We start from the raw sequence: 27031 nt of genomic DNA, 5'->3' as shown, positions 1-27031 counted from the left end.
TTAGATCAAAGCAACCATGATAGATTGCTGGCTACTCTGAGCACAGTTCTGGAAGGAGAACTATTGACACCCCCCCCCATAGCCTATTGCATTTTTTACAATAGAAACACAACAAGCTCTCCCTTGTTTTATTTAGCAGTAGAGATGAGCTACAATTGTGGCCTAAGAGATTAACTACTAGATTCTTTTTGAACTAGTCTTCGTTTTATCTTTCATTCATAGGCCATCTCTCTATAGTAAATTCCAGTTGGCTGCTATGATTTTTAGGTGTTTAGCAATGAAGCCAGAGCTGATCTTTCCTTTCTTCGATGATCCAGGATTTGTATATCCATTTTAAAGACTGCATTCCCCATCATCTTAGGCTTTCCAATACCCTTCTGCTTGTCTCCTTAAGTAGGGATTACGTTGTAGTAAGTATAATGTTCTTTCCTAGGATGTTATTCTGGAGAACTCTCAGGCATGCTAGAAAAGAAGGTCTGTATTTGGGGGGGGGGGGGGGGAGTAAAAGCACTTTAGTCATTTTCATTCATTCTTAGTATTTTTAGTTTTAGTTAAAACGAAGATTCAAGATATCAAGAATTCAGATTTTTTACCATTTGTTCAATTTACTGTCCATTTTCTTGTGTATGGAATATTTTACCCTCCTGCAAAAATGGTTGAGGAAAAAAAACAAGCACATACATGTTAGCTATTTGGAATTTGAGGAAACTGTTGACTTACTTTCATTATTTACTGAAAAAGGTTCCATATGATCTACCATGCATGTTTCAAAAATAGTTTGGAAGAAATGCTTCAGATCTAAATACCTCAAAATTTCAGGTTTCACTTTCCAGCCAATGCAATGCAGAAAGAACAGTAAATACAGTATGTTTGGATCAGACCTGTATTTGAATATTTCTGGAATTTTGCGGTGATGGTGGTGGAGGGTAATTTTCTACATTTTTCCAACCAGTAAGAATTATTGTGATTTTTCCTAAATCATATGAACTATTTTAAGAGTAAAGTAGAAGCCAGAAGAACAGGGCAGAATTGAATGAATATCTCTGCAGAACAATGCTGTCAGTGTCATGAGTATGATGAATACACAAGAAATAAGGAGTACACAGTAGAAATAAAACGACAATAAAGTATAAACATTTGGTTATTAATAATTTATTTCTTGGAACATGAGAGGTAATAAGCCAAATTCCAAGGATGTTTTCTTAGAAGTTAGTACAGGTAGTCTTCGATTTACAAGACTAGTTTTAGTTCACTGTGATTTAGTTCATTGTGACCGTTCAAAATTGCAAAGGTACTGAAAAAAGTGACTTGTGACCGTTTTTCACTGTTACGACCTTTCCAATATCCCCATGATCATGTGACCAAAATTCGGACATTTGGCAACTACCGTGTTTTCCTGAAAATACGACAGGGTCTTATTTTCTTTTTACCTACAAAATATGGCTTGGGCTTTATTATGCGGGGAGGGCTTATTGTTTTGGGGTTGCCGGGCAGCTGCTCTCTTGTGAGTGGACTCCCAAAGAGCCGGGCACATCCTCATGGGCGAATGGCTGTGTTGTGCTGTCGCAGCAGCGCAACACAACAGCCATAAAGCAACCACGCTCACGAACAGCCACCCGGCAAACCCCCTTTGCAGCCGGACAGAGCGCCACTCACCAACCCAGTAATATCCCAAAGGCGCTAAGCCGCGTGGCACTCTGCCCGGCTGGAAAGAGAGGTTGCGCGAGCACTTGTTTTGCCTTCAGCTCGCGTGCTTCCCTGCCTCACCATGCCCAACTCTCCCTGCAGCGCTGGGCCAGGGCGCCTCCGCCACGGCCCCGCTGCCACCACCATACTTCAAGCATAACCAGCTTCCAAACTCCGGAGATCCGCTGCCGAGTCTTCCGGCAGCGGCTGCTCTGGGACTACCAACAGCCTTCCAACAGCCAGCCCACAACCATAGAGCGTAGTCCCAGAGCAGCCGCTGCCGGAAGACTCAGCAGCGGATCTCCGGAGTTTGGAAGCTGGTTATGTTTGGAGCAGGGCAGCGGCAGCAGGGCGGCAGCGGCGGTGCCGGCACCATGGCCGAGCCCTGCAGGGAGAGTTGGCCATGGTGAGGCAGGGAGGCATGCGAGCTGGAGACAGAACAAGTGCTCGCACAATCTCTCTTTCCAGCCGGGCCTTTGGGATATTACTGGGTCAGTGAGTGGCGCACTGCCCGGCTGGAAAGGGGCATTGCCAGGTGGCTGCTCATAAGAGCAGCTGCCCGGCAACCCCTCGCTCCAGCTGGGCACAGCGCCACCCACCAACCTAGTGGCATCCCAAAGGCGTCAAGCAATGTGAGCGCCTTTGCCCCCCTTCCCCCGGCTCCTGCGGCTTTGCGACTTCGGGATATCGCTAGGTTGGTGAGTGGCACTCTACTTGGCTGGAGGGAAGGTTGTCCAGGGGGCTTATTATTGGAGGAGGGCGTATATTTTTGCACACAGGAAAAATATGGCATGGTCTTATTATTAGGACATGTAGTAATTTCGGGGAAACATGGTAGTTCATATTTATGACAGTTGCTGTGTTCCAAGGTCACATGATCGATACCCTTTTGCAATCTTCTGACAAGCAAAGTCAACAGGGAAGCAAGACTCGCTTAACAACCGGGTTACTAACTTATCTACCGCAGCGATTCACTTAACAATCATGGCAAGAAAGGCGATAAAATGGGGAAAAACTCACTTAGCAAATGTCTCACTTAACAACAGAAATTTTGGACTCAATTGTGTTCGTAAGTTGAGGACAACCTATAATACAATATTTGTTCAATCTTACTTCTAGATAAATATACTAGAATTGTAGCCTTATTTAGCACATACAGTAAATAACTTAACACTGTGCAAGGCCAGCTGCCTCACTGAATTGGAAGAAAGAAATAATTTATAGATTTCCAAGGAAAGAGAAAAATGTTCAATCCTCTTTTTATTTGCTTATAGTTAAAGAAATGCTTTCATCTTGAAGGTAGCCATTTTCTTACATTTCTGTTAAAGTTCCAAACTGGGAATGACAGAATTTTAAGGGCTTTTACATATTTCCCTTCTAAAAGGTCCTATACTTCTTCCTCAAAGAAAATACATTTTTCTTATATTTTTCTTTGGTGCATCTATTAATTTGATGGTTCTGCTAATTATGAAGAGTAGTAAAACAAAGATTAGGCAAAGCTTCCTTATAGAAACCGAAGTGAGGGAATGAACATAATTTTTGATCAATTTCTTATAAAGTTTAAATTAATTTCGGTGGTAGCCCATTAGACTATCCACTGGTAAGAGAGATGTGAAGGAAGGGAAGAAAAGACATTTCTGAAAATGTGTGTGTTTTTTGTGGTAATGGAATAATTCAATTCTAGAGACAGATATAGTTCAGTTTTGTTCCGAATAATCACTTGCTGTTTAGATTCTACTTTGAAGAATTATTTAGATTAGATTGCAGTAATTTCCATGTCACACAGCCTTTTCCTGGCACCACCATTGTTGATACCATACCAGAATGGTAGAACATAGAAGGAGCAAAAAGTCCTCCAGATTCAAGCAGGAGAAGTCAGTCTGGTTTGTTGACTGTGGCCACAATGGGTCCCTCCCAATGAATGATCCCCAGCAGCTCCTGGTTCTGTTGGTGAGCCAAATTCTTTTTCTTCAGTGTACAAGAGGTCAAGTCAAAGACCACGGTTCTACTTTAGAAAGGAGGAGGGAGGGAGCATAAATTGAGGAAACTTTCCTCATTGCTCAAGGATTACTAATGAATTGGGAGCACCATTAGCAGACAAACAAACAAACGAATAAAAGCAGTTATGTGGCATAACCCCAGTGATAAAGTAACACTGGTTCCTCATGCTTTATTTTATTCCAATAATATTGATGCCTTCACCAACCCAGTTGGGCCACAGAACAGTTGGGCTACAGCAAAACCCGACAAGCCTTTTGGAGATGATGGAACTCATAAACTAAAATGTCTGTAAGCCACCAGTTTGGAGAAAGCTGATTTAAAATGTCATTAGGGCCACGGGCATTCAATCTCTCTTTTCCTTAGCTTTATGATTACATCTTTAGGTTCTCCTCCTCCTTTTTTTTTGTTTAACTTTTCTGAAGACGCTTCAAAGCCAGAGCAAAAATTGTGAGGTACTGTGTCATGAACTTCATTGCCTGCCCTTCTTACTTCTCACAGGGGTAAAATCAAGCTGGAGCAATCAAGAATGCAGCTCTGTTGCTTTTTAACCAGGTAGATTCAACCTATCACTCCTCCTAACAGGTTATCTAAGCAAGCTATACATAATCAATTTCTGGATATTGACTGGCCTGCATGCTATATTGAGCTGTGTTTCCTTCCCTATTCATCGCAAGATAGTTCAGACATACAGCTACTCTCCGCTGAGTCTCATGACTCACCCATCACAGCATGGTCAGGCAAGATTGGCAACCTTTACATACATTTCGATCCCGCTAACGATTTCTCTAGATTACGTTTTATTATCAACTCTTTTGAACAGCTACTGCATGACTTAGAGGTGTTGAAAAGTAGATTAAATTGATGAGAATGTTAACTCTTTCAAAGGTCAAGGGGGGGGGGGGAAACAGAGCATGCATCGTTTTTAAAGCAATGAAAACAACCCCTTTTTGATTCAGCCCTTATAAATGTGTTGTGTAATTATTTATACAATTAACACAGGTGGACTTTGGAGAAACAATTTCAAATTACTAGTTTAATTGTATTCTGTTTGCTTACTCGCTTTTCTAATCTTAAGGTATTTTCATGCCGCAAGCCTTCCTACTTCTAATATCTTTTCCCCCCAGTATTTGTCTGAGTATTTTGGATTTTCATGTGTGATATCAACTGGGGCACATTCTGCACAGAAAATTAAAAAAAGAATGTTTCACTGTTTTATGAAACTGCTGCTTAGAACAAAGATGGGAATTCATGAATTAAGCCTAGCACTGATATGCATTTCAATGTTGGTAGAGTGCAATAAGTAGTAAGCAGTAATTTAAATACATACAAAATGTATTTTATAATTTAAAAATTCCAATTATATTTCTTTTCTTTTGTTAAAGAAGCAATACAGGTAGCGCCTGAGTGACATTTACTGTTTCGCGTAAGATATTTTTTATTGCTAAAAAAAGATTACAGTAAATTGTTCAGTTCAGTTTGGCAGTGGCCATTGCTAGGGAAACAGATGTTTCTATCCTACTTGTTTTTCTGAATGTCATGCTTTTAACATTAAAGGAATAAAAGTTATTTTAAGAATGCAGTAGTTACGAGCTACTGCATAAGTACCAACATTCACAACTATTGATAAATAGATTAATGGTCTAAAAGGAGAACTTAAATTATTCAGAATTTAATTCTATGTGATGCAGAAGCTTTAAAACATATTTACGTGATTCAGTAATAACCAGCTCATACTAGCATATTCCCCCTGAATATGAAAAACTGCTCTTTACATTTTGAGCCAGACTAATTTCATCTCCTACAAGATTGTCCGTGGTGCTTTTTCATCCTCTGGCTATATTCCCCAGTTTGCAACTGGTCCTTCATTTGAAAGTTTCCCTCTGGGTACCATTAAGAGAGACAAAACAGATAATGGTTATATACTCTAGAATAGAGCAAGAAAATTGCTTTTGTAATGTCTAGATTTGAACAAGCAAACAAGTTATTAACTGTTATTTTCGCAGAAAGTGCTAGTCTCAGCCTTATGGATTTTCAACAGTGGCTAGGGTTGCCTTTTTTTTTAGACTTGGAGTATGCAGTTATATACATGTTATATGCAGGCTACTAATTAAGTGCTTGACTTGCTTCAGAGATAAGGAGCGATATTTAATAAAAAGTGAGAAACTTTTTGCCTTGCTCAGAAAACAATTCAAAAACTTAAAAATAGTCAAGGGACGGGGCTGAAATGCGAAGAACTGTTTCCTGCAGATTTGTCAAGTCATGAAGCAATTTAGAATACTCAAACAGTACAAGATGACTTATTTCTAATAATTTATAATGGCTGAATCCCTTTGTTTATTTGAATGTCATTTGACTCATAAAGTGGTTTGTAAAGCTTTAACATTTGTAAAATAACCTGCTCCTGCTCCCATTGAGATAACATAAAGCAAAAATAAAATGAGAGCAAGACTGGGTCCGAAGTGAATGCTTTAATAATAGAAATGGGCTCTCTTAACATGCTGTGGGGCAAAGCTTGTGTGAATTGGCCTTACCTGGGCAAACAGATATGGGCAAAAAAAAGAGTTTCTCTAAAATCCAAGAGAGATCTTTAAAATGGATGTCCCATTGCTATCTATGCCAATTTTGACTGCACCTGTTATGTAACGTTCGTAAAGCATCTTTTTTTTTTAAAGTGAAGTTGGATTTCTCTCTGTCTTGGCACAGTTTCACTAATATTGCACAGGCTTCTGCTCTAATCCAGCATGTTGTTTTGCTGATCCAGGTCTTGGGAATGCTGCCTATTAAACAAATGCCTTCCAGTGTACTCTTGAAGATAATTAAGATGTTTCTTCCTTATATATGCAGAGTTGTCTGTCATAGAGAAATAACGTTTCTTAAACTTTTAATATTTTATGCAGAAGGATTTGAGTATCTTATAATAAGAGACAACCTTATCCTGAACCCTTCTTTCCTTCTTTTCTTCTTTCCTTCCTTCCCTCCCTCCCTTAATTTCTTGATTACTCTATGTATGTGGGCCTTTGGATTCAGGTATTTCCTGTGAGTTAAGAGTTTTCCCTTTTTGCTTTATAAAGTTATTGTTCTATTTTCAGGATCTTAACTTCTGACATACTACAAATTGCATTGTAGATGAGAATAATGAGGTATATTACAATAGGTCTGATATTGCTGATATTATTTCCCACTGGAGAAAATGAAAAAGTCCAGTTCACATGTATTATGAATTATTGCTCCCCATGTCATAAATAGGTTGCTGCAACTCAAGACCCCCTTCAGCTATCTTTCTTGATTTCCTAAACTTTAAAAGGTAACTAGCAAAAGCCCATACTTTGAGCCAAGATCAATTCCTTGTGCCATCCTAGTTCTTAGGCCCAAAGAACCAAAAACAATGCACGGAGTTATTTCTGAGTTGTTCCTTTATTGTTGTTTGCCTATAAACAGAATATTGCCAGACTAACGCAATTATCTGCAATAACTATGGATCTACTCTCTGAATTACTAGGGAGAATCCAACTTTGCTCTCTTCTTGCCTATTGGACATTCCAAGTTCTCTGGTCTTTGTGCCCTCTGGGAAAGAGCTGCTCTCTCCTTTGACTCCTGACTACATTCTACAACACTGATTTAGGGAAACATGATTTATTTTGTCTCGGGTTTCGGAATCAGGTATAATTAGAAAACATACTTAGAGATTAGAGAGCCAAGGTGGTGCAGTGGTTAGAGTGCAGTACTGCAGGCAGTTCAGCAGTTCTAATCTCACCAGGCTCAGGGTTGACTCAGCCTTCCATCCTTCAGAGGTGGATAAAATGAGGACCCAGATTGTTGGGGGCAATATGCTGACTCTGTAAACCGCTTAGAGAGGGCTGTAAAAGCACTATGAAGCGGTGTATAAGTCTATTGCTGTACTTTGATTTTGACTCATCTTCACTAACCACCAGTTTAAAAAGCAAATTTTAATCAATATGGTTGTCAGTGGAAATGGTGGTTTGTTTAAAAACAAAAACAGATATCCTGATTGCAAAAGTAGAAGGTGAAGAGAGTAAAGTGCAAAAGTATGAGTCTCACTGCAACTTTCTTAAATGATTAAATGCACTTCTCTTCTGGTACATCTCAACTGGAAAACTGAATTGAGGTGTTTGTAGATTTTAAATATCAGGCGTATAGTATGTCTAAATAATATAAATAACATTTATTATTTGGAGGCATATCCAGCTCTAGGGCATACGTACTACTACTGTACTGGTATTTCTTCATGGTCTTTTGAAAAAGTTCTCAACAGTATCAGCTGAAAAATTTATTAACAAAAAGGAATTAGCATTTAAAAAGTGGCTTACTAAAGAAATATAGGGTATTAAGAAATGAACAGGATCTGTTTTATTGTTCAGAAAATACAAAAATACTGTATTGTTATTAAAATGTTGAGTACAATGCAGTTGGGGAAAGAGCATGGGGGAAAAAAGTTGAGCACCTCTTCCACATAGCTGTAGCTGCACATACTGGTGGATCAAATTCTCCCGTAACATTAAAAAATAATAATCCTAAAGTTTCCCAGAAATTATGGTAGTAAAATATATTCATTTCTACAAAACATAAAATATAAACATCAAAAAGAGTCCTACTTATCTGGGTGTTGACTTTAGCCGTCAATAGACACATGGAAATAAAGTATATTTACACACCATTCAAAAGAGACAATCAAAAAGAAATAAAGACTATATCCTCTTTAGCAGCAGACACCAAGATAAACATGAGTTAATACCAGGCAAACAATAAAGCAGAAAACAATGTCCTTATCAAGAAACTTCCAGGGAGCAAACTACAACCCTTCCAAAACTGGCAGGGCAAGCTACTGTATAATATAAATGGAAAACAAATCCCAAACTCATTCACCTTAATGATGGTACCTAATTGGACAATGAAACATCTCCAATCAAACATCCAAGCCCAAAGAGCACCAAGGATTCTTTAAAATACTTTAGCCAGAAAGTCTGTGAGCATGCTTGGCATCACCTTACATAGTTAGAAGAAAAACAGATTTGCTAGAAAAAAAGGTGCAACGTTGCTTTAAAATCTGGTTAACCAGAGGTGAATAAGCTGAGATTCCAAGGCTTTTATCTGGTCCACGAATGCAATCTGAAAGTTGTGACCAAATCACAATCTTAATGCAACATCAACAATTCTTAAATACATGTCTGGAAAATATAAGTAATATATTGAATCAAACTTAATTTTTATCCTGATTCCATGCATTACTCTTTGGAATGTATCTCCATGGCATATCACCCAAAGACTAAATATAGTCCTTAGCTCGCAAAAATTGTACCTTCTTCATATAACATGTCTGTATTAATCCTTTCACTAAAACTCCCCAAACCCAAGAATATGGTGTGACTTTAGTTTGGAAGTATTCATGTAGCCCCATTTTCTTTGCACACCTCGGTCTCCCAGTTCTGGGATGAATATAAGAACAAAGTACTAACTGTTCCCTAACAGTGTGTGAGAACTCAAGTCCACAGGTTTTCCAATTTGCCAAAGGGAGAGGAGGGGTGAGGGGGAAAATATTAAGTCATAGGGATATATAAATAAGAACTAGTTTTTATTCAGTAAAAGGAGGATTGAAGCAACACATATTAACTGCCAAATAAAACATGAGGGAATTGAATTCTATTATTCCTGGTTCTTAAATAGTATAGTACCTTAGCAGGCGTGGGGTGGATTCCCTTAGCATCAATCAAGAACCCTAGAAATTCCACCGAGGGTACCCCCAATTGACACTTACTCTTCTTAAGATGCAACCCTGCTTCTCTGAAGTGAAGCAAAATGGCCCGTAATTTGATGACAAGATCTGTTTTATCTTTAGCAGCCAGCAGTATGTCATCAAAATACGGGACCACCCCGTCAAGCCCTTGGAGCAGGCACTCCATTAAACATTGGAATAGCCACACAGACTCCAAACTGGAGTCTACGGCATCTGAAGGCTCCCTTGTGGGTTACAATGGTTTGGGCATTGGCAGTAGACTCGTTACTGCTGATAAGCCTGTGCCATGTCCAATTTTGCAAAAATCCATCCCTGTCCCAATGAATGCAGTAAATGTTGCACTACTGGAACAGGGTACGGATTAGATTGTAAGGCCTTATTCAAAGTTGACTTGTAATCAGCACAGATCCTGATGGACTCGTCGGCCTTCACAGGGGTGACTATAGTCTACCACTGTGAATGATCAACGTGTTCCAGGATCCCCTGGCTGGTCAATTTATTTAATTCTGCCTCCACTTTTGCCCTAAGTGCGAAAGGAACTCTCCGAGCTTTTAAGCGAATTGGCACAACAGGGGTCTAAATTTAGCGTAATAGTGGGTGCCCTTATAATTACCAAGTGTTCCCCTCATAAACATCTGCAAATTCTTTGAATAGTTCGTCAAAGTCATCAGAAACAGTCGATATGTGGATGCCCGCAATAGTCAGGCCCAGGGGCTCAAACCAGTCAATGCCCAAAAGGCTAGCCAGTGGATTGGCCACCACAATTAGCAGCAGGTGACCTCAGAACTCATTGCGCTCCACCAACACTGAGACCTTTCCAAGCACTGGAATTGAGTTGCCTTGATAATCGCGGAGACGGCAGCTGCAAGGAAATAAAGAATCTTTAGCAATGGCTGGCATCAGCTGTTTCAGAGTGGACCAGGAGATAATGGTTTTAGTGGAACCGGTATAGATCTCCATTTTGCATGGAGATCCTTCAATCTGCACCGTGAGGAAAAATTGTTTTGATTTCTGAGAGCGCTCTGCTGCGGGACGCACATCCCACGCTTCTTGGGGGGGGGGCGTCATCCACCACGGCGCAGGATGCTCTAGGGTACCAGGTTGCCCAGCATTCTTCCTTCCTGGATAGGCGTCGCTTGCTTGGCCGGGCCCAGGCAGGATAGCCTAGCATACGTTCGCCATATGGCCTTTTTTCCCATAGCGGCAGCAGGTGGCTGTTTTAAAACATCAATTTGATCTATTGTGGTTGCCGCCACAACTTAGGCAGCCATTCTAAGGAAATTTGGCCTGCCATTCAGTTCCCGTCGCTCTGGTTTTCAGGCGGACAATCTCATCGTAGTCATCAAATAACTCCCCTTCAGGGCTTTCTTGCTGGTTGACCGCAACTGATTGGGGCCCTGAGGTAGCAGCCGCCATGTGATGCTGGATCTAGGCTGTAGATCTTTCGGCCATTTCAGTGGCCCTTGCCTCATCTACTGCAATTTGGAGGGTGAGCTCAGATTTAGCCAATAGCCTCTGTTGTAGTTGCAAGTCCCTAATGCCACACAAAAATTGCTCCACTAGTGCGTCATCTAATTTAGATCAATTGATCGCTTCTTTATGTAGTGATGCCACGTATTGGCTTATCAATTCTCCCTCTCTTTGGATACAATGTCTAAAGCAGTGGTTCTCAACCTTCCCAGTGCCACGACCCTTTAATACAGTTTCTCATGTTGTGGTGACCATAAAATTATTTTCGTTGCTATTTCATAACTGTAATTTTGCTACTGTTATGAATCGTAATGTAAATATCTGATATGCAGGATGTATTTTCATTATTACAAATTGAACATAATTAAAGCATAGTGATTAATCTGCCAATCTTGGTTTGGGAGAAGATCAGACAGGTTGGGATTTTCCAGGATAAAATGACCTTCCTGCCTGCCTTCAGCAGCAGTTCGTGGTTTACACGAGTTTCACTTTATTAAGTTAATTTTTTTTACATTCCATTCCACCCACCCACCTTTCTTTCTTTCTTTCTTTCTTTCTTTCTTTCTTTCTTTCTTTCTTTCTTTCTTTCTTTCTTTCCATTCCTCCCTACCTTTGCTTCTTTCTTTCCTTCCATTCCTCCCTCCTTCCCTTTTCTTCCTTTCTTTCTTCCCTTCCATTCCTCCCTCCCTCCCTCCCTCCCTTTTCTTTCTTTTTTTGTTTGTTTCTTTCTTTTTAAAGAATCGTTACAACCAGGCGTGGAAGTGTGTAGTGGTTAATTCGTGCGAGCAATCGATTTAACACAGATTAAGAAGTTGCCCTTTAAATGGGATTTTAAACGGAGGCTTAAGCTACATGGAAGGAATGGGTGGGCCAGTTTTGTGTCCTCCCCTCCGGCCTCTTCTGCCAGCCCTTCCCGGGGGCCAAAAAGCCTCCGAGCTCAGTTTAGCCCACAGGACAGGACCGGCGATGGGGGCAGCAAAGGCAGCATCCAGGCCCAAGGCGGCTTGAATCCCGGCATGCACCTGCCTGGGCGAGAGCCCGTCCCACTGGCTGAAGTGGGTGGCCCTGTCTCCTGCTCTCCGGCTGCCTTCAACCCCTGTGCAGGCGGCTGGGCTGAAGTGGCACCGCCAACCGCACTCGCTTCAGATATCCGTTGGAGCCGAGGCTGATCCGCCACCCAGAAGAACCATCTCCCCCTTCAGCGCCTCGGCCTTTCCCTGGCGTGGAGACCGGGTGGGGTGGTATCTGAGTTGCGCCCGGAGCTGGGAGGAGGCTGCTTCACCACCCAGCGTTCTTCATGCACCTGCCGTTTCAGGATGCACTCCTGAGCATGGGCAACTCCAGTAGAGGTGGATGGTTTTAGGCGACCCCTGTGAAAGGGTCGTTCGACCCTCAAAGGGGTTGCGACCCACAGGTTGAGAACCGCTGGTCTAAAGGCATGTCTCCTCGCAATCTTCGAAGGGGTTGGAGCATATTGATTTTTTAATTTAGTCAACAACAGCTCCCACGGCACTGTACCCACTGGCGTAGGAGCCGACAGTGCCCTGGCTGTGCCAAACATATCCGGCCCTCAGGCACTAAGAAAGAATCCTTCCTGTCTGTCACTACGTTAAAATGTTTGCTAGACTGAACTGACACTGAATAGTTAAACTGAGAAAGAGTTATTGCGCAGGTCATAAAAGTTCTTATCTGACAGTGATGTATTGCGCATGATTCACACATTCCAGAGAGAGCTGCTTCTGATCTTTTGTCTGGCTGCCAGGAAAACTGGCAGACGGAACACTTTTATCAAAATGTAACAATTAGTTTCTGATTTATTTCCATTTATTATTTTTGTATTAAAGTTTGTTTATTAATTAGAATATGCTTCACAAAATCTTTATTTTCTTTTTCTTCGCATCTTAAAGTATATGCTGTTGGAAATCAGCCGCGATCCTAGACCTCATTTTCTTCAGGGTGAAATCTTCCCCTGACAATTAATGGAAGCAGAGAGATGGTTATAATTTACGGCTGTTTTTCCTTCGAGCTATCTTGAGATAACCGGCTAGGCTAATTAGCCATGTCGAAGAAAAAGAAGAAGAAGAAATCTTCCCCTGACACTGTCAGTATTCACCTCAATAAGATCATTAGTGATTATGAAGCACTCAAATAGCTCAAGAAATGGTTTCCAGGATTCTTTCTCTGCGCTGAACGGCGCGAAACTAGGTATAGCCAACATTTTTTTGAGGCGGAGACTTATGGCGCTAGTCATGGTGGCTGAGGAAATTAAAATCCCATTCTCATCGTTTTGTATATTCTGTGAGAAGGAATAACTGATTGAGGCGAAGATCAATGCAACAAGAACCATTTAATAGAAACCAGCTGGAATGACAGAACAGAACTCTCTGGTTTAACAGCTATTCATACAGCTCCTGTCAAACCGGCAACCAATCAGAACACGAACTGTTTCTCGCCTGAACACTCACCATTTCTCAGCCAATGGGACTCATCCACAGTCCTGATTGACACATAAGACTCAACATATACAGATCCAGGCATAAAATTGTCGATTTCAATTTTTAATTGCTGCCTCCCAGCTCAGAATTTGTCTTGTTCTTCCAATCTGTATCTTCAGAATTTCTCTTAGTATTGCTTCAGTCTTTTCCAGAACTCCGGGTAATTCAGCATTTCCATAAGTTGGAAAAGATTGTGGCCTAGATATTTCAAAAAGTGATGCGTTCCACAGGGCACTTCACACCTGCAGTTGCACAAACAAAGTCCATGTGCTAAAAATGAAAGGCAAAGACATGCTGTTGTTAGAGTCCCCACCCATCCAGCTGAATTAATCTATCTTGGCAACAAGGTTTAAGGATTATATTTATGCTAGATTTTCAGACTATAACTCATCAGCCTATAATTTGATAATATGTGGGTATTAATATATTATGATATCAGGAACTTAATTTGCTAATTTGCTGTTTGTTTGTTTTTCTGTGAAATTAGCAAGGAACAGTTGGACAACATGCCATTTTCTATCATTCTGTCATTTTCTTCTGTAGTATTCAGCAGTCCTGAAGGTAGCTATGAAGTGTCTGGTTTCATTAGGAGGGAAATAAATTGATATTGTTGCATATTTTTCTTTACAATATGGTGATATTATTTATGAAATATGAATTGCCAGATAATGTTTGTCAGCACCATTTCTGGTGAGTAAACATAAATGCAGGAGCAATATTCATGTTAAATTGTTTACTGCTTTGGACGATCACCGTAAAATTGAGTAGAGACCTCCATCAGTATGGTCTTTGAGCGATGATAAACTTACAGGGGGAAGGGAAAAAATGCAAACTTTTCTCTGGGGTTTTTATTTCCAGAAGATAAATGCCACCAGCTCATCTGAAGGCAGTACTGTGGATGTTGCCCTGCCAGGAGAGGGGGAGCAGGCAGAGATTGAACCCGAAGAAGCTCTTGAGCCTGAAGCCTGTTTCACAGAAGGTAACAGGGTATTTCTGAGCCTGGCTTCCCTAGAACGGCCATTTTGTGAATGAGATCCCTGCACAAGCTGGGCTGGTTTCTAAGCTCTAACAGTCAGATTTAATTCTCACCCATTATGTGGCATTGGTACCTTTGTCAATAACTTACAAATACGTTGCTTGATTTTCTCAAAAAGGATAGGCCAACTTAAGGCCAATCTATATATATCTTGCTTGAAGTTGAGGGCAATGCAGCATCCTAAAATGGCTTTGAAACAGCTACCAAGCATCAAAAAAGTCAGCTTTTGCCTAATTCTTTTCATGCCTCATCTCTTTAAATCCATTCAGATGTTTCTTCCTCCACAGGGAAAAAAAAGAACTATTTTCCATGAATCTGAAAGTAGCTTAGAAGAGAAACGTAGGAGAGAAATTGTATGAAAGAAAAGTGAAGTACTTACCCTAACCCCAAACATTGCTTCCTCCTCCATTCCACCAAGCCCTCTTTTCAGGAGAATAAACACTTTCTTGAAAGAACAAAACAAAAATAAATTAGTGACTCATATATCCCAAAATCTGGGCATAATCAATTTTTTTAAAAAAAAAATGTCTGGATGTATTTTCTCAAATACAATCTCTCCCTGGAATGTCATCTTCTGCTTCCAAAAACATTTTTGGAACCACTTTGTGAAAAATTGAAATCCAGAAACCAAAGCCTATCCAAGATAGTAACTGAGAGAAAGAAAAAAACGATGCCCCATCCATCTTCTATGGTAAGAAACTGACTGGATAGACAGAATAGTTTTATTTCAGTACTAGTTGATAACTCGGCGTTGCCCGAGTATTTATTTATAGTGGGGAAATGTTGAGAGCAAATGTAATTTCTATTGTTGGATTTTCCCCCTTACCAGAGGGAGCACCCTTGTGGAGTACTGTGAAGCCGTTACCATGGCAACTCCACTGCACTGTGCAGTGGAAGCCATTTTACGGCAGTACAGTAGAAGCCATTTTAAGGCACAACAGGCTGTATCTTAACAGAACACACACCCCGAGGGGTGTTAGGGGTGTCTTACCCCCACAGTATTTGTTTCCTGTGGGTAAGTCATCTGTGTACCACGTTTGGTTGAAATTTCTCGAGGCGTTCCAGTGTTATGCTGGAACCACACACAGCCATTTATATATATATAGAAAGATTGCCAATCATCATCACACTTGAGGCCATTAAGGGGTGCATAACACACACAGTTTGTCCTCTAACAAAAATACATCACTGGGGAATCAGAAGCAGCAGCTATGGGATGGTTTTCTCTTTGTTTCCAGAACGTCAAAGACCCAGGGTGCAATATTAATTTGAGCATCCTCCCTTCTCCAAATGCTTTTCTCATTGTGTCCTGTATCAGTAATTTAACTCTCCTCTTTTTTAAACTTTTAAATTCAGTGGTTCATTGGACAGGAATGTTGGCACTAGTTACTACGTTGACTTACAACAGTTCATTTAGTGACCATTCAAAGTTAGACTGAAAAAAGTGACTTATGCTCATTTTTCACACTCAAGACTGTTGCAGCATCCCCAGGGTCATGTGATCAAAATTCAGACGTTTGGCAACTGACTCATATTTATGACAGTGGCGGCGTACCTGGGTGGTGTGCAACCTTCCGACAAGCAAAGTCGATGGGGAAACCAGGTTCCCTCAACAACTGTGTTGCCAACTTAACAACCTCAGTCATTCTGCTTAATAACTATGGCAAAAAAAATGGTCAAATGGGGCCAAACTCACTTAATTAACATCTCGCTTAGCAACCTAAATTTTGAGCTCGGTTGTGGTTATAAGTTGAGGACTACCTGTATACCAAAATGTTAAAACAAGCCTTAAATAATAGTTTAACAAATGAGATTTTGGCTTTTAAAGTCTGGAATGAAAAAGTCTTCCAGTCTTCTGAAAGGAGATGGTTTCTTTAAATCCTGGCTAACATAGGAATAACTCCAGGATCAGAAAATTTATACATTATATGAATTCCATCATTTACTTAATACTTCCGGAAATGTTGATATATTCAGGTTATGCTAACTTCAGAGGGATATTACAAGGTTAAATACCATGTATAAAAGTTATACTCTTGGGAGAAAAGACAGGTTTTTTTAAAGTATCTGTCAATAACATTTTTACTATTGTTATAACAGGCTGCATCCAAAAGTTCCCATGTTGTCAAGTGAGTATAGAAGATGGCAAAGGAAAAATCTGGTGGAATTTTAGAAAAACCTGCTACAGCATTGTTGAACATAACTGGTTTGAAACATTCATTGTATTTATGATTCTCCTCAGCAGTGGTGCTCTGGTAAGAAAAAAAGAAAGAAAACTAAATATTCTCAAAATGTTAATGGTATCAATGTTATTAGAAAAGAACCTGACAAGATTTTATTTGGTGAGGTTGCATAGACTGTGTTTTCATATCTGAAAGCTTTAGTTAATTAATAAAACCATGGAAAGACAATTGAGATTTTTATGTTAAAAAAGAAAGTGAAAGAGAAGATTAGAAAAATAAACACTTTGCAGCTTGCTATTTTTTTAATGTGTTATTGGAAAATGATTTTTTTTTTTTTGCCTTTTTCCTCCATTTTAAAATATGGTTGGTGAATGATGAAAGCAACACATTTCTTTTCAGGCTTTTGAAGATATATATATTGAACAGCGTAAGACTATCAAGACAATGCTGGAATATTCAGACAAGGTCTTCACGTACATTTTCATTCTAGAAATGCTTTTGAAATGGGTGGCCTATGGCTTCCAGATTTACTTCACAAATGCCTGGTGTTGGCTGGATTTTTTAATTGTTGATGTAAGTATTGAAAAATCATAGTTTGCTTTGTAGATATATTATCTAGCATCTTTCTGCTAAGAATTCCCTGATAAGCTAAAAAGAACTGAAATGGAACACTGGTGTTCCATTAATAAAAGGTTATTCTGGAAATACTATTAGCATTCTAATTAGCATAAAGCAAATTTTTGGAGCAACAAGTGGATCATAATTTTCTCTTTTAATTCATATGCGCACATCTATATTGGTGCATTTAAAAATATTATAGCTTTCTAACTTGTCTAGATGTCCTCTTCAACAAGATGCCCTTCTAAATGATATTCAATTTCAACAATTGAAGGAGAATGATCTGGGCAGTAAATATCTACCTGGATCAGTGGTGGGTTTCCATTTTTTTAAACTATCGGTTGTGCTTTCCTCCCACCGCCGCCACTACCAGTTCGCCCAATCTGGGCCAAACCGACAGAAGTCCACCTTTTATCTGGATCTACATGAACACTGTACTGTAATGTGGTTGTTTAATTTTTGTTTTGATTTATAGTCATATTTCTGGCTTGGTATTAAGTGTGAATAAGACCACTATAGCTTATTTAAGAAAGTATGGCTAAAAGTTCAGTACGTGAATCCAAACACTATTAGAGAACAATTACATCCCTCGGCTTTTCTACTGCATCTCTTTTTGTGTTTTTCTTCTTGATATTGACTGCTCAAGGACTTTAAATGTGAAGCATTATTCAGCCTTCTATTCTTTGTCACTTATCATATAATTTCATATGACAGATCTGTCATAGGAACTTGTAACATGCCAATTCCTTCTTTCAGCCCTCTTAAGACACAATAAAATCTTGCAAAAACACAAAATTGTAAAAAATAAAAATAATTATATAAATTTTAGTGTGTACAAGTAGTCCTCGACTTACAACTGTTCATTTAAGTTACTCCGGCACTGGAAAAAGTGACTTATGATCAGTTTTCACACTTAGACTCAATGGTAATGTTATCACAATTAGACACTTGGCAACTGACTCATATTTCTGATGGTTTCTGTGTCCTGAGGTCATATGATCCTCTTTTGCAACCTTCTGACAAGCAAAATCAATAGAGAAGCCAAATTCACTTAACAACAGTACAACTAATTTAACAACTACAGGGATTCACTTAACAAGTATGGCAAGAAAGGTCATAAAATGGGGCAAACTCGCTTAACAAATGTTGCAGTTAGCAGCAGAGATTCTGGGCTCAATTGTCGAGAATTACCTGTGTATAAAATCACTGCAACAATTTAAAAAGATTTGAAAGGATGAGCCAAAATTATATCCATAAAAGTAAGCCTAGAAATTGTTTTTAATAAAAGTTGTATGAAGCACATGAAAACCAACACAAACTAATAAAGAGAAAAGGGGGAAGGGAATGGAAGGATAGGAAGGAAAGGAAAGGAAAGATATCTGATTACCATTGGAGCAAATATAAATACAATTAACAGAATAATCTCTTATTCTATGATTCCCCAAAAGCTCTTTTTTCCTATTAGTCCTTTTTTTCTTATATTCAAATCCCATAATATTAAATACACCATAAACCATTAAACACCAGTTTAAAAATATGTAACATGAAGCTGAACCATTTACTGTTTATATTTACTGCCTTGAGAAAACTCCCTATTTTTATTTCCTGCCAGAGAGTGCAATAAAAAAGTGTAGGTGTCGAGCATCTAGTAAGCCACTCTGCATAAATCAATAACGGTGATCCTAGTTACACCTTGTCCTAGAATATAGCTACCAGGTCTTCCTGTGCTTTCAGAATGCCATAAGGCTAATGTGTGAGAAATCATAGCTGTGCTCGATTCTGCCTTAACACAATGAAAGTGATATGTTGTTTGAGATAACATTCTCTGATGTTGTGTTTACACATGCTGTCAAGATGGGATGTTGATACATAGCTGAATTACTTGACAGGCAATGCCAATTATATTAACTCTTTGAAAGACACAGAGAGGCCCAAACTGCTTCCAACCAGTGACAGCCGTAGAAAACTTTAAAACACAGAAACATCAAATAGACTTACAAAAAAAAAGAAAAAAGAATAAGGAATAACAACACGAACGCTTTCAGAATTAAATAATAATAATAGCAGGTATCTCAGTTTGCAGAATCCCTTTTAGCTTGTAAGGTTGACTGAAGAAATAATTAACTGGGCCTGTTGAATTAAGCCATAATGCTAAGCCTTCGTCATTCTGAGAAATGTCACCCTGAGAGTTCTGTGAGTGTCCCAGTTTTTCTTTCTCAACCTACCCGAAGTATGTGCTTGATTTGAAAAACAGCCATGACTTCAAAACAGAGTCTAAATCGTGAATTTTAAAAGATAAGCTTAGTTGTCATCCTGAAATAGTCTTAGTAGTTTGGAATATAAATACCATCTACTTTCCTCCCTACTTCCCATTTTGCATGAGAATGTTCTTCTCCTCATGTTGGTTAACTAACATTAAATTAGTAGTAACAATATTTAAATTTAATATTTCCTCTCAGTTTTATATCTCTTCCCCCCCCCCCATGCTACTTTCTTGTTTTCTATCTCATTCTGTGGCAAAAGAAAAGTGAACTCAAGGAAATAAATATTTTTTTATTTTAATTATGCAAGAAGAAACCCACAGTTTTTAAGGAAATATGAGGAAATCGGACATTCCTGCCTCTCTGTTTAAAAGTTCTTTATGCCTCCTTTTGGAATTTATTTTAAGAATGGATTGACTAGATTAAAAATTGGTGAAAGGTGCGTGTAAATGCATGTAAAGAATCACACATATACATATATAAAGTACACTTTAAGTGCACTTTATGTCAGATCTGTTCTGAAGGCAAGCATCTAAGTGTATGAAAGGGGGAGCTATCAGGCACATATACAGAATAAAAACACTTAAGAGTCTGGCTTGAAGAAACATAATCTATGGGAATTTCATTTCAGTTTTGTGTCCTTAGCCCATCCATTCCAGGCAACACAAAAGCCCAGTTGGAGCCTGTAGAATCTCACTTAAAATATGTTATATGAATATCTGAACTTTTTTTTCTTTTGTTCCAGGTTTCATTGGTCAGTTTGATAGCCAATGCACTAGGCTATTCTGAATTAGGAGCCATTAAATCACTTCGAACACTAAGAGCATTGAGGCCTTTAAGAGCTCTGTCACGTTTTGAAGGAATGAGGGTGAGACGTTAAGAAACAAACCTTAAATTAATATTTTCATGAAACAAATCTGTCTCTGCAATATAAGCAGTGATGTATCAGAGCAGAAATGTCGAGCTTTTTTCATTGCTATTTCATGCCTTGGTCATAAGTACTTCCAAAATATTTTTTTAAAAAACCTTTCTACCACCTTTTTTGAGATATCCCCCATAAATTGTTTAAGCCATTTTAGTGCTTCCGTGATTAACATTATGTTGTGTTTCAAGTATTAGGACATTCTTCAGGTGTTAGGGATATATGTGCATGTATGTGAACATCAGTGGTGGGTTTCAAATTTTTTTAGAACCTATTCCGTAGGTGTGGCCTATTTTGTGGGCGTGGCTTAGCGGTCATGTGACTGGGTGGGAGTGACCAACTTGTAAATCTGGTGAAACTCAATTAACAATGCTCTTGCTTAGGAACCAAAATTTTGGTCTCAATTGTGATCATAAGTTCTCTTCCTTTTTCTTTCTTTCTTTTTCTTTCTTTCCTTCCTTCCTTCCTTTCTTGTGTCTCTCTCTCCCTCTTCCTTTCTTCCTTCCTTCTTCTTTCTTTCTTGTGTCTCTCTCCCCCACTTACTTTCTTTCTTCATTCCTTCTTGTGCCTCTCTTTCCCTCTTTCTTTCTTTCCTTCCTTTCTCTTCCTCTGTCTTCCTTCTTTCTTTCTTTCTTTCTTTCTTTCTTTCTTTCTTTCTTTCTTTCTTTCTTTCTTTCGTCTCTCTCCCCCACTTATTTCCTCCCTCCTCCCTTCCTTCCCTCCATCCTTCTTGTGTCTCTCTCTCCAACGTTCTTTCTTTCTCTTTCCTTCTTTTTCTTTCTCTCTTTCTCTTTCTATCTTTGTCTCTCTCTCTCTTTCTCTCTCTCTCCCTTCCTTCCCTTCTCTCTTACTCTTTCTTTCTCACTCTCCCCCCCCCACACACACACATACCTTCCAGTTGGCGAAAATTTCTGTTTTGCCAGCTGGGAGGCTGGCAAAGAAGCCTCGTTTTGCCTGCCGCCCGTTTCACTTCACTTGCTGCAACTCGGACAATGGGGAGGTGGGAGTAGCGCTGGGTTTGAGGAACGGATGTTCCTTCTGCTCAGCTTACGCACATGAAAGACCCCCGCAGTTCCACATCCACAGCTGATCCCTTCTTGGCCAAAAGGGCGCCTTTTCGGTCCCAGCTGGGCGTCTGGAAGAGAGTGGCCGAAGTGGCTTCTCTCTCCTCCTCCTGCAGCCGAAGGAAAAGCCCCGGGGAGACGGGCTCCGCACGCTGCAGCCTGGCAGAGCAATGTGTGGAGCCCGTCTCCCCGGGGCTTTTCCTTCGGCTGGTAGGAGGAGGAGAGAGACGGACTCCGTGCGCTGCTCTGCAAGGCTGTCGCAGCCGATCCTCCGCTGACCCCTAAAGAAGAGGATCCACCACCGCTTCTTCTTTAGGGGTCAGCGGAGGATCGGCTGCGACAGCCTTGCAGAGCAGCGCGTGGAGTCCGTCTCTCTCCTCCTCCTACCAGCCGAAGGAAAAGCCCCGGGGAGACGGGCTGCACGCGCTGCTCTGCAAGGCTGTCGCAGCCGATCCTCCGCTGACCCCTAAAGAAGAGGATCCACCACCGCTTCTTCTCTAGGGGTCAGCGGATCGGCTGCGACAGCCTTGCAGAGCAGCGCGCGGAGTCCGTCTCTCTCCTCCTCCTACCAGCCGAAGGAAAAGCCCCGGGGAGACGGGCTCCACACGCTGCTCTGCAAGGCTGTCACAGCCGATCCTCCGCTGACCCCTAAAGATGAGGATCCAAGCAGGGGTGGTGGTAGCTCCGAGCCTTCTCGCCTTCAGACAGAGCTGATTCTGCACCTTCTACATTGTCCTGGGCATGCGCCCACCAGCTTGCCTGTCTTGTCTTACACAAGTTGGCCAGCTGAAGCCTCCCGCCTTTCCTGAGCAGCTGGCAGCTGCAAGAGGCGCGAAGGGGAGGCAGGTGGGGTTTGCAACCCGAAGGCTGGCATTTTGTCTCTGCAGCGTGAACCAGCTTGGGTGCGACCGGAGAAGCTTCCTCAGTGGAGCTCCTGAAAGGGACGCAGGCTGCCACCGCTCCACTGAAGACATTTCTGAGAAGAGAAACTTCTCCGGTCGCGCCCGAGCTGGTGGAGCGCAGGTAAGCGCCGTCCCGTGAAAGGGGCGGGGCAGGAAACTTACTTCCGGGTTCATTGGCCAACCGGATCGCGCGATCTGGTGCGATCCGGCTGAAACCCACCACTGGTGAACATCAGTATAGATAGCTACAATATTTGAATCACAAACATGTATTTTTTAAAACTCAAGATATTTATGTTGTATACTCAGAAAATTAAAATTTTGAAGTTTTGATTATCCAAGCCAAGAAATATTGAAATCTAAAAGAAATATCGGTTAAGGGATTCCACCCTAGCCTAAGGACTAGTACTCTGTTTCCCCGAAAATACGACAGGGTCTTATTTTCTTTTTACTTACAAAATATGGCATTGGGCTTATTATAGGGGAGGGCTTATTGTTTTGGGGTTGCCAGGCGGCTGCTCCCTTGCAAACTGGCTTCCGAAGAGCCAGGCACAGCCTCAGGGACGAAGCAGCCATGAGGTGACCAAGCTCACGAGCAACCGGCCGGCAAACCCCCTCTCCAGCCGGGCAGAGCACCATACCCTGACGTAGGGGGTATCCCTAAGGCGCCAAGCCACGTGGCACTCTCCCTGTTCCCCAGCTCCTGCGGCTTGGCACATTAGGGATACCCCCTAGGTCAGTGCATGGAGCTCTGCCTGGCTGGAGAAGGGGGTTCACGAGTGCCTGTTCCGCCTCCAGCAGGCATGCCTCCTAGCCTCAACATGTCCAGGCCCAGCTCTCCTTGCAGCAGCAGCAGCCGTCGCCGCGCTCTGAGCATAACGTCTTCTCCGGTTCCAAACTCCAAAACTCTGTAACAGACAGAGAGTCTTCCAGCAGCCAGCCCACAACCATAGAGCACACTCCTAGAGCGGCTGCTGCTGGAAGACTTGGCAGCCGAGTTTTGGAGTTTGTAACTGGAGAAGACGTTATACTCGGAGTGGGCGGCTGTGGCTGCTGCTGCAGGGAGAGCTAGGCACGGACATGTTGAGGCTAGGAGGCATGCCTGCTGGGGGCGGAACAGGCACTTGCGCAAACCCCTTCTCCAGCTGGGCAGAGCTCCATGCACTGACCTAGGGGGTATCCCTAATGTGCCAAGCCGCGGGAGCTAGGGAGCGGGCAGAGCGCCATGTGGCTTGGTGCCTTAGGGATACCCCCTAGGTCAGTGAATGGCGCTCTGCCCAGCCGGATAGGGGGTTTGCTGGGCGGTTGCTCGTGAGTGTGGTCACCTCATGGCTGCTTCGCCCCTGAGGCTGTGCCCAACTCTTCGGGAGCCAGTTCGCAAGGGAGCAGCCATCCGGCAACTCCCCCCTCCGGCCAGGCAGACTGCCACTCCCCAATCTAGCGATATCCCGAAGGCGTCAAGCAATGTGAGCGCCTTTCTCCCTTCCCGGCTCCTGCGGCTTGGCGCCTTCAGGATACCGCTATGTCGATGAGCGGTGCTCTCCTGGCTGAGGGGGGTGTCCAGGGGTTTATTTTGGGGGGTGGGCTTATATTTTTGCCCACACGAAAAATGTGGCAAGGCTTTCATTTCAGGACAGGTCGTATTTTCGGGGAAACACAGTAGATCAGCCAAATCTTTAAATTCCTCTTGAACTCCTTTGGATAGAAGCTACCCAGATCTCAGGAAACCTGATTCCAGAGAGCAGGTACTCAACAGAGAAGGTGCACTTCCTGGTCTCCATAGATAACACCATTTGATCTAAGGAACCCAAGCATGCATACCAAGTCAATATCATTATGTGACATCAGCCAGGCAGACACATAATAGACAGGTGGTCCCTCAAATAACTAGGCCCTCTGCCATGCATGCCTTTGTAGGCCAACCAGATCCAGAAGCAAAATAGAGCACTTGAAGCTTCCAAGTGTTTTTAAGAGACCAGAGCACATTGTACTAGTCAAGCTATAAGGTGACTAGTGCATAAGTGACTGTTTTGAGGGCCCTCTGATCCAAGAAAGGATGCAACTGTGCACCAGATGGACCTGTGCAACGACTTCCTGATCACAGTTGCTGCCTGCTTTTGAACAGAAGCTATGAGTCTATGAAGACTCCACGATTGGCTGCATTTAAACAAATGGTCATTCATCTCTCCCTAAATTGTTAGTTTGAGCTACATTGATTGTTATTTTTTCTTGTCCCTTTATTGATTTCTTGAAGTCTGTGGCTTCATACGTATATTTTGTGGTATTTATGTTCTTGTTCCAGCCATTACTTATCAGACATATACATGTACATACTTTTTACCAGTTATGTTCTTGGTATGTAACCTTTTTCTTTCTTTCTTTTTTTTCCTCAGTGCACGCAAATGTTATGATTCCATCTTACCAGGTTTTGGTTTTGGTTTTTACTTTCTGTAGCGTTTAGTTTCTGTTTTGCCTTTGGGGTGGGGGGTAAACTTTAGCTTTCCTACTTTGACATGTGTATTGTTTTCCATTCAGTTTCTGAATATAAACAGCTTCACTTGCAAATAAAATAATCTAGGCCTTCTTCCTCTCCCCACTCCCTTTTTCCCCCTCTTCAATATGTACCTTAGGTGGTTGTTAATGCCCTTGTTGGAGCAATTCCCTCCATTATGAATGTGCTTCTGGTTTGTCTCATATTTTGGCTGATCTTTAGTATTATGGGTGTGAATCTCTTTGCTGGCAAGTTCTACCATTGCGTTAATACCACAACGGGTGAAATGTTCAACATCAGTGATGTCAACAATAAAACTGAATGCGATGAGCTAATACACAACAATCAGCAAGCCCGATGGAAAAACGTGAAAGTTAACTTTGATAACGTTGGGGCTGGTTATCTTGCTCTGCTTCAAGTTGTAAGTAATTTTTTTTCTACCCAACTGCCTATAAGAATAACCATGGAAACCATCTAAGTTCATTACTTTCACTCTAAAGCTCTCCTTAGGTTCCGGTGATACTTGCTTGAATCAAGCTCCTGGATCAAAAGAGTTGCCTTTGGTGAAATTTTTTGAAATTTATTTCTAGACCGCACCCTTTCCTTGGCAGGACTCGGGGTGGGGTACAGTCATGTTAAAACCATATACAAATACATAGACAGAAGTGTAGATGTAGACATAGACATAAACATAAACGTAAACGGAGGAGGTAAAAAATATACTGTACAGTTCTTGAGATGGGTGATTTATAGATAGTAAATTTAATAAATAAAAATAAATAAAAATCATAGTGAAACTGTTGCATTACTACTTTGTTATTCCAGGTTCACACTGGAATTTCTATAAGTAAAAAAGAATTCCTGATTTAAGCATGATAACACTGTGTGATGATGTTGTTCTCTAGATGCCACTCCATTAGATATAAGGCTTATTATAACAAAGGAGTATTATAGGGGTTGTCAATCTAGTGAAATTCCCTTCCTGGGGAGTTTGCTCGTAGAAGTTAAAGGGCAGGTTATAGAGGCGGATGAATCAAAAGGAGTACTTATTTTCCTGAAAATAAGGCACGGTCTTATTTTCTTTTGACACCCCCCCCCCCCAAAATAAGTGCTTGGATTTATTTTTGGGGAAGTCTTATTATTTTTGAGGTGCAGCTGCGTGGTCACCTCATGGCTGCTGCTGTGTTGCAATATTTTTGGAGAAGGCTTATTTTCAGGGGAGGGCTTATTTTAACGCATACGCATAAAAGCCCGATTGGGCTTATTATCTGGGGAGGTCTTATTTTCGGGGGAACAGGGTAGAGTGATATGTGGTAAGCCATTTTTTTGAAATGATACAGTTCCATGTCAATATTGCAAGTATCTTTAGTGACTCCCCCAGGAAATGCAACAATGAGAAAATTCCAGTGAATTATGTTGGTGGGATCCATATGTCTTGTCTACGATTATTAGCAAACTCCACTGATAAGGTGATCCTGGGCTGCTGTGTAGCGACAATATTCTCTCTCTACAGGCAAAGACTTAATGAAAAATGGAGTTAATACAATAGGATTGGAAATGTCCAATCCTTGGTTTTGCTTGCACAAAATTAATTTATCACTAAAAAGAGATTGAGATTAGATACACAGAATAAAGATTCATTGGTATTATCATTTATTTGGTGATCCAGACACACTTCTCCTCTCCAAAACTTATTCCATTATGCAGAATATTACTACGGCTAGCCTGATAGTTCTTCCGGTTGAAGTGAAGAGTGTTATTAATTTTATTCTCACAACTACAATACCTTTTTAGAGAGGTTAGGCAAAAAGAAAATAGTTGTCTCAAAGTTATCCACTCTGAGCTTTGTGGCTGAGAGAGACTTGGTTTCCCTGTCCAGATTCAGTAATTCCATCACTACATAACAAATATATTCAGTAAAATATAATAAACACATCAGTAGAGTATAGTAAATCCACTAGTACAGGTGCATCAATTCTTGTTGGCCAAGCACAGGAAGTAAATGCACCTTTGAGGGCATCTTTTAATTTCCCTTTGTGTTAGTTCCAGTCCAGTATTATTCTATCAGCTCACACCTTCTTCTGTAACGTATCAAAATGCAAAACTAGGCTGTATTGACTCAGCTCGTCTATTAAATAAGTATATATCCT

General features: G+C 41.1%; 1 protein-coding gene across 2 annotated transcripts in view; it reads left to right on the top strand.

Annotated features, from left to right (window-relative positions):
* Window positions 1-27031, top strand: part of LOC309382981 (sodium channel protein type 2 subunit alpha-like) — a 96025-nt gene that overhangs the window by 59825 nt on the left and 9169 nt on the right. For both annotated transcript variants that reach the window (XM_081934987.1, XM_081934988.1), the window contains 5 exons: window positions 14263-14383; window positions 16541-16695; window positions 17023-17196; window positions 20248-20370; window positions 25021-25302. In XM_081934987.1, coding sequence (XP_081791113.1) covers window positions 14263-14383; window positions 16541-16695; window positions 17023-17196; window positions 20248-20370; window positions 25021-25302 — 855 coding nt within the window. The remainder of the gene's footprint in view (window positions 1-14262; window positions 14384-16540; window positions 16696-17022; window positions 17197-20247; window positions 20371-25020; window positions 25303-27031) is intronic.

Source organism: Natrix helvetica (genome assembly GCF_964273705.1).
Source record: "Natrix helvetica genome assembly, chromosome: 1".
Taxonomy (NCBI): Eukaryota; Metazoa; Chordata; class Lepidosauria; order Squamata; family Natricidae; genus Natrix; species Natrix helvetica.
The sequence above is the reverse complement of the archived record's forward strand: the minus strand, read 5'-3'. Positions and strand labels throughout refer to the sequence as shown.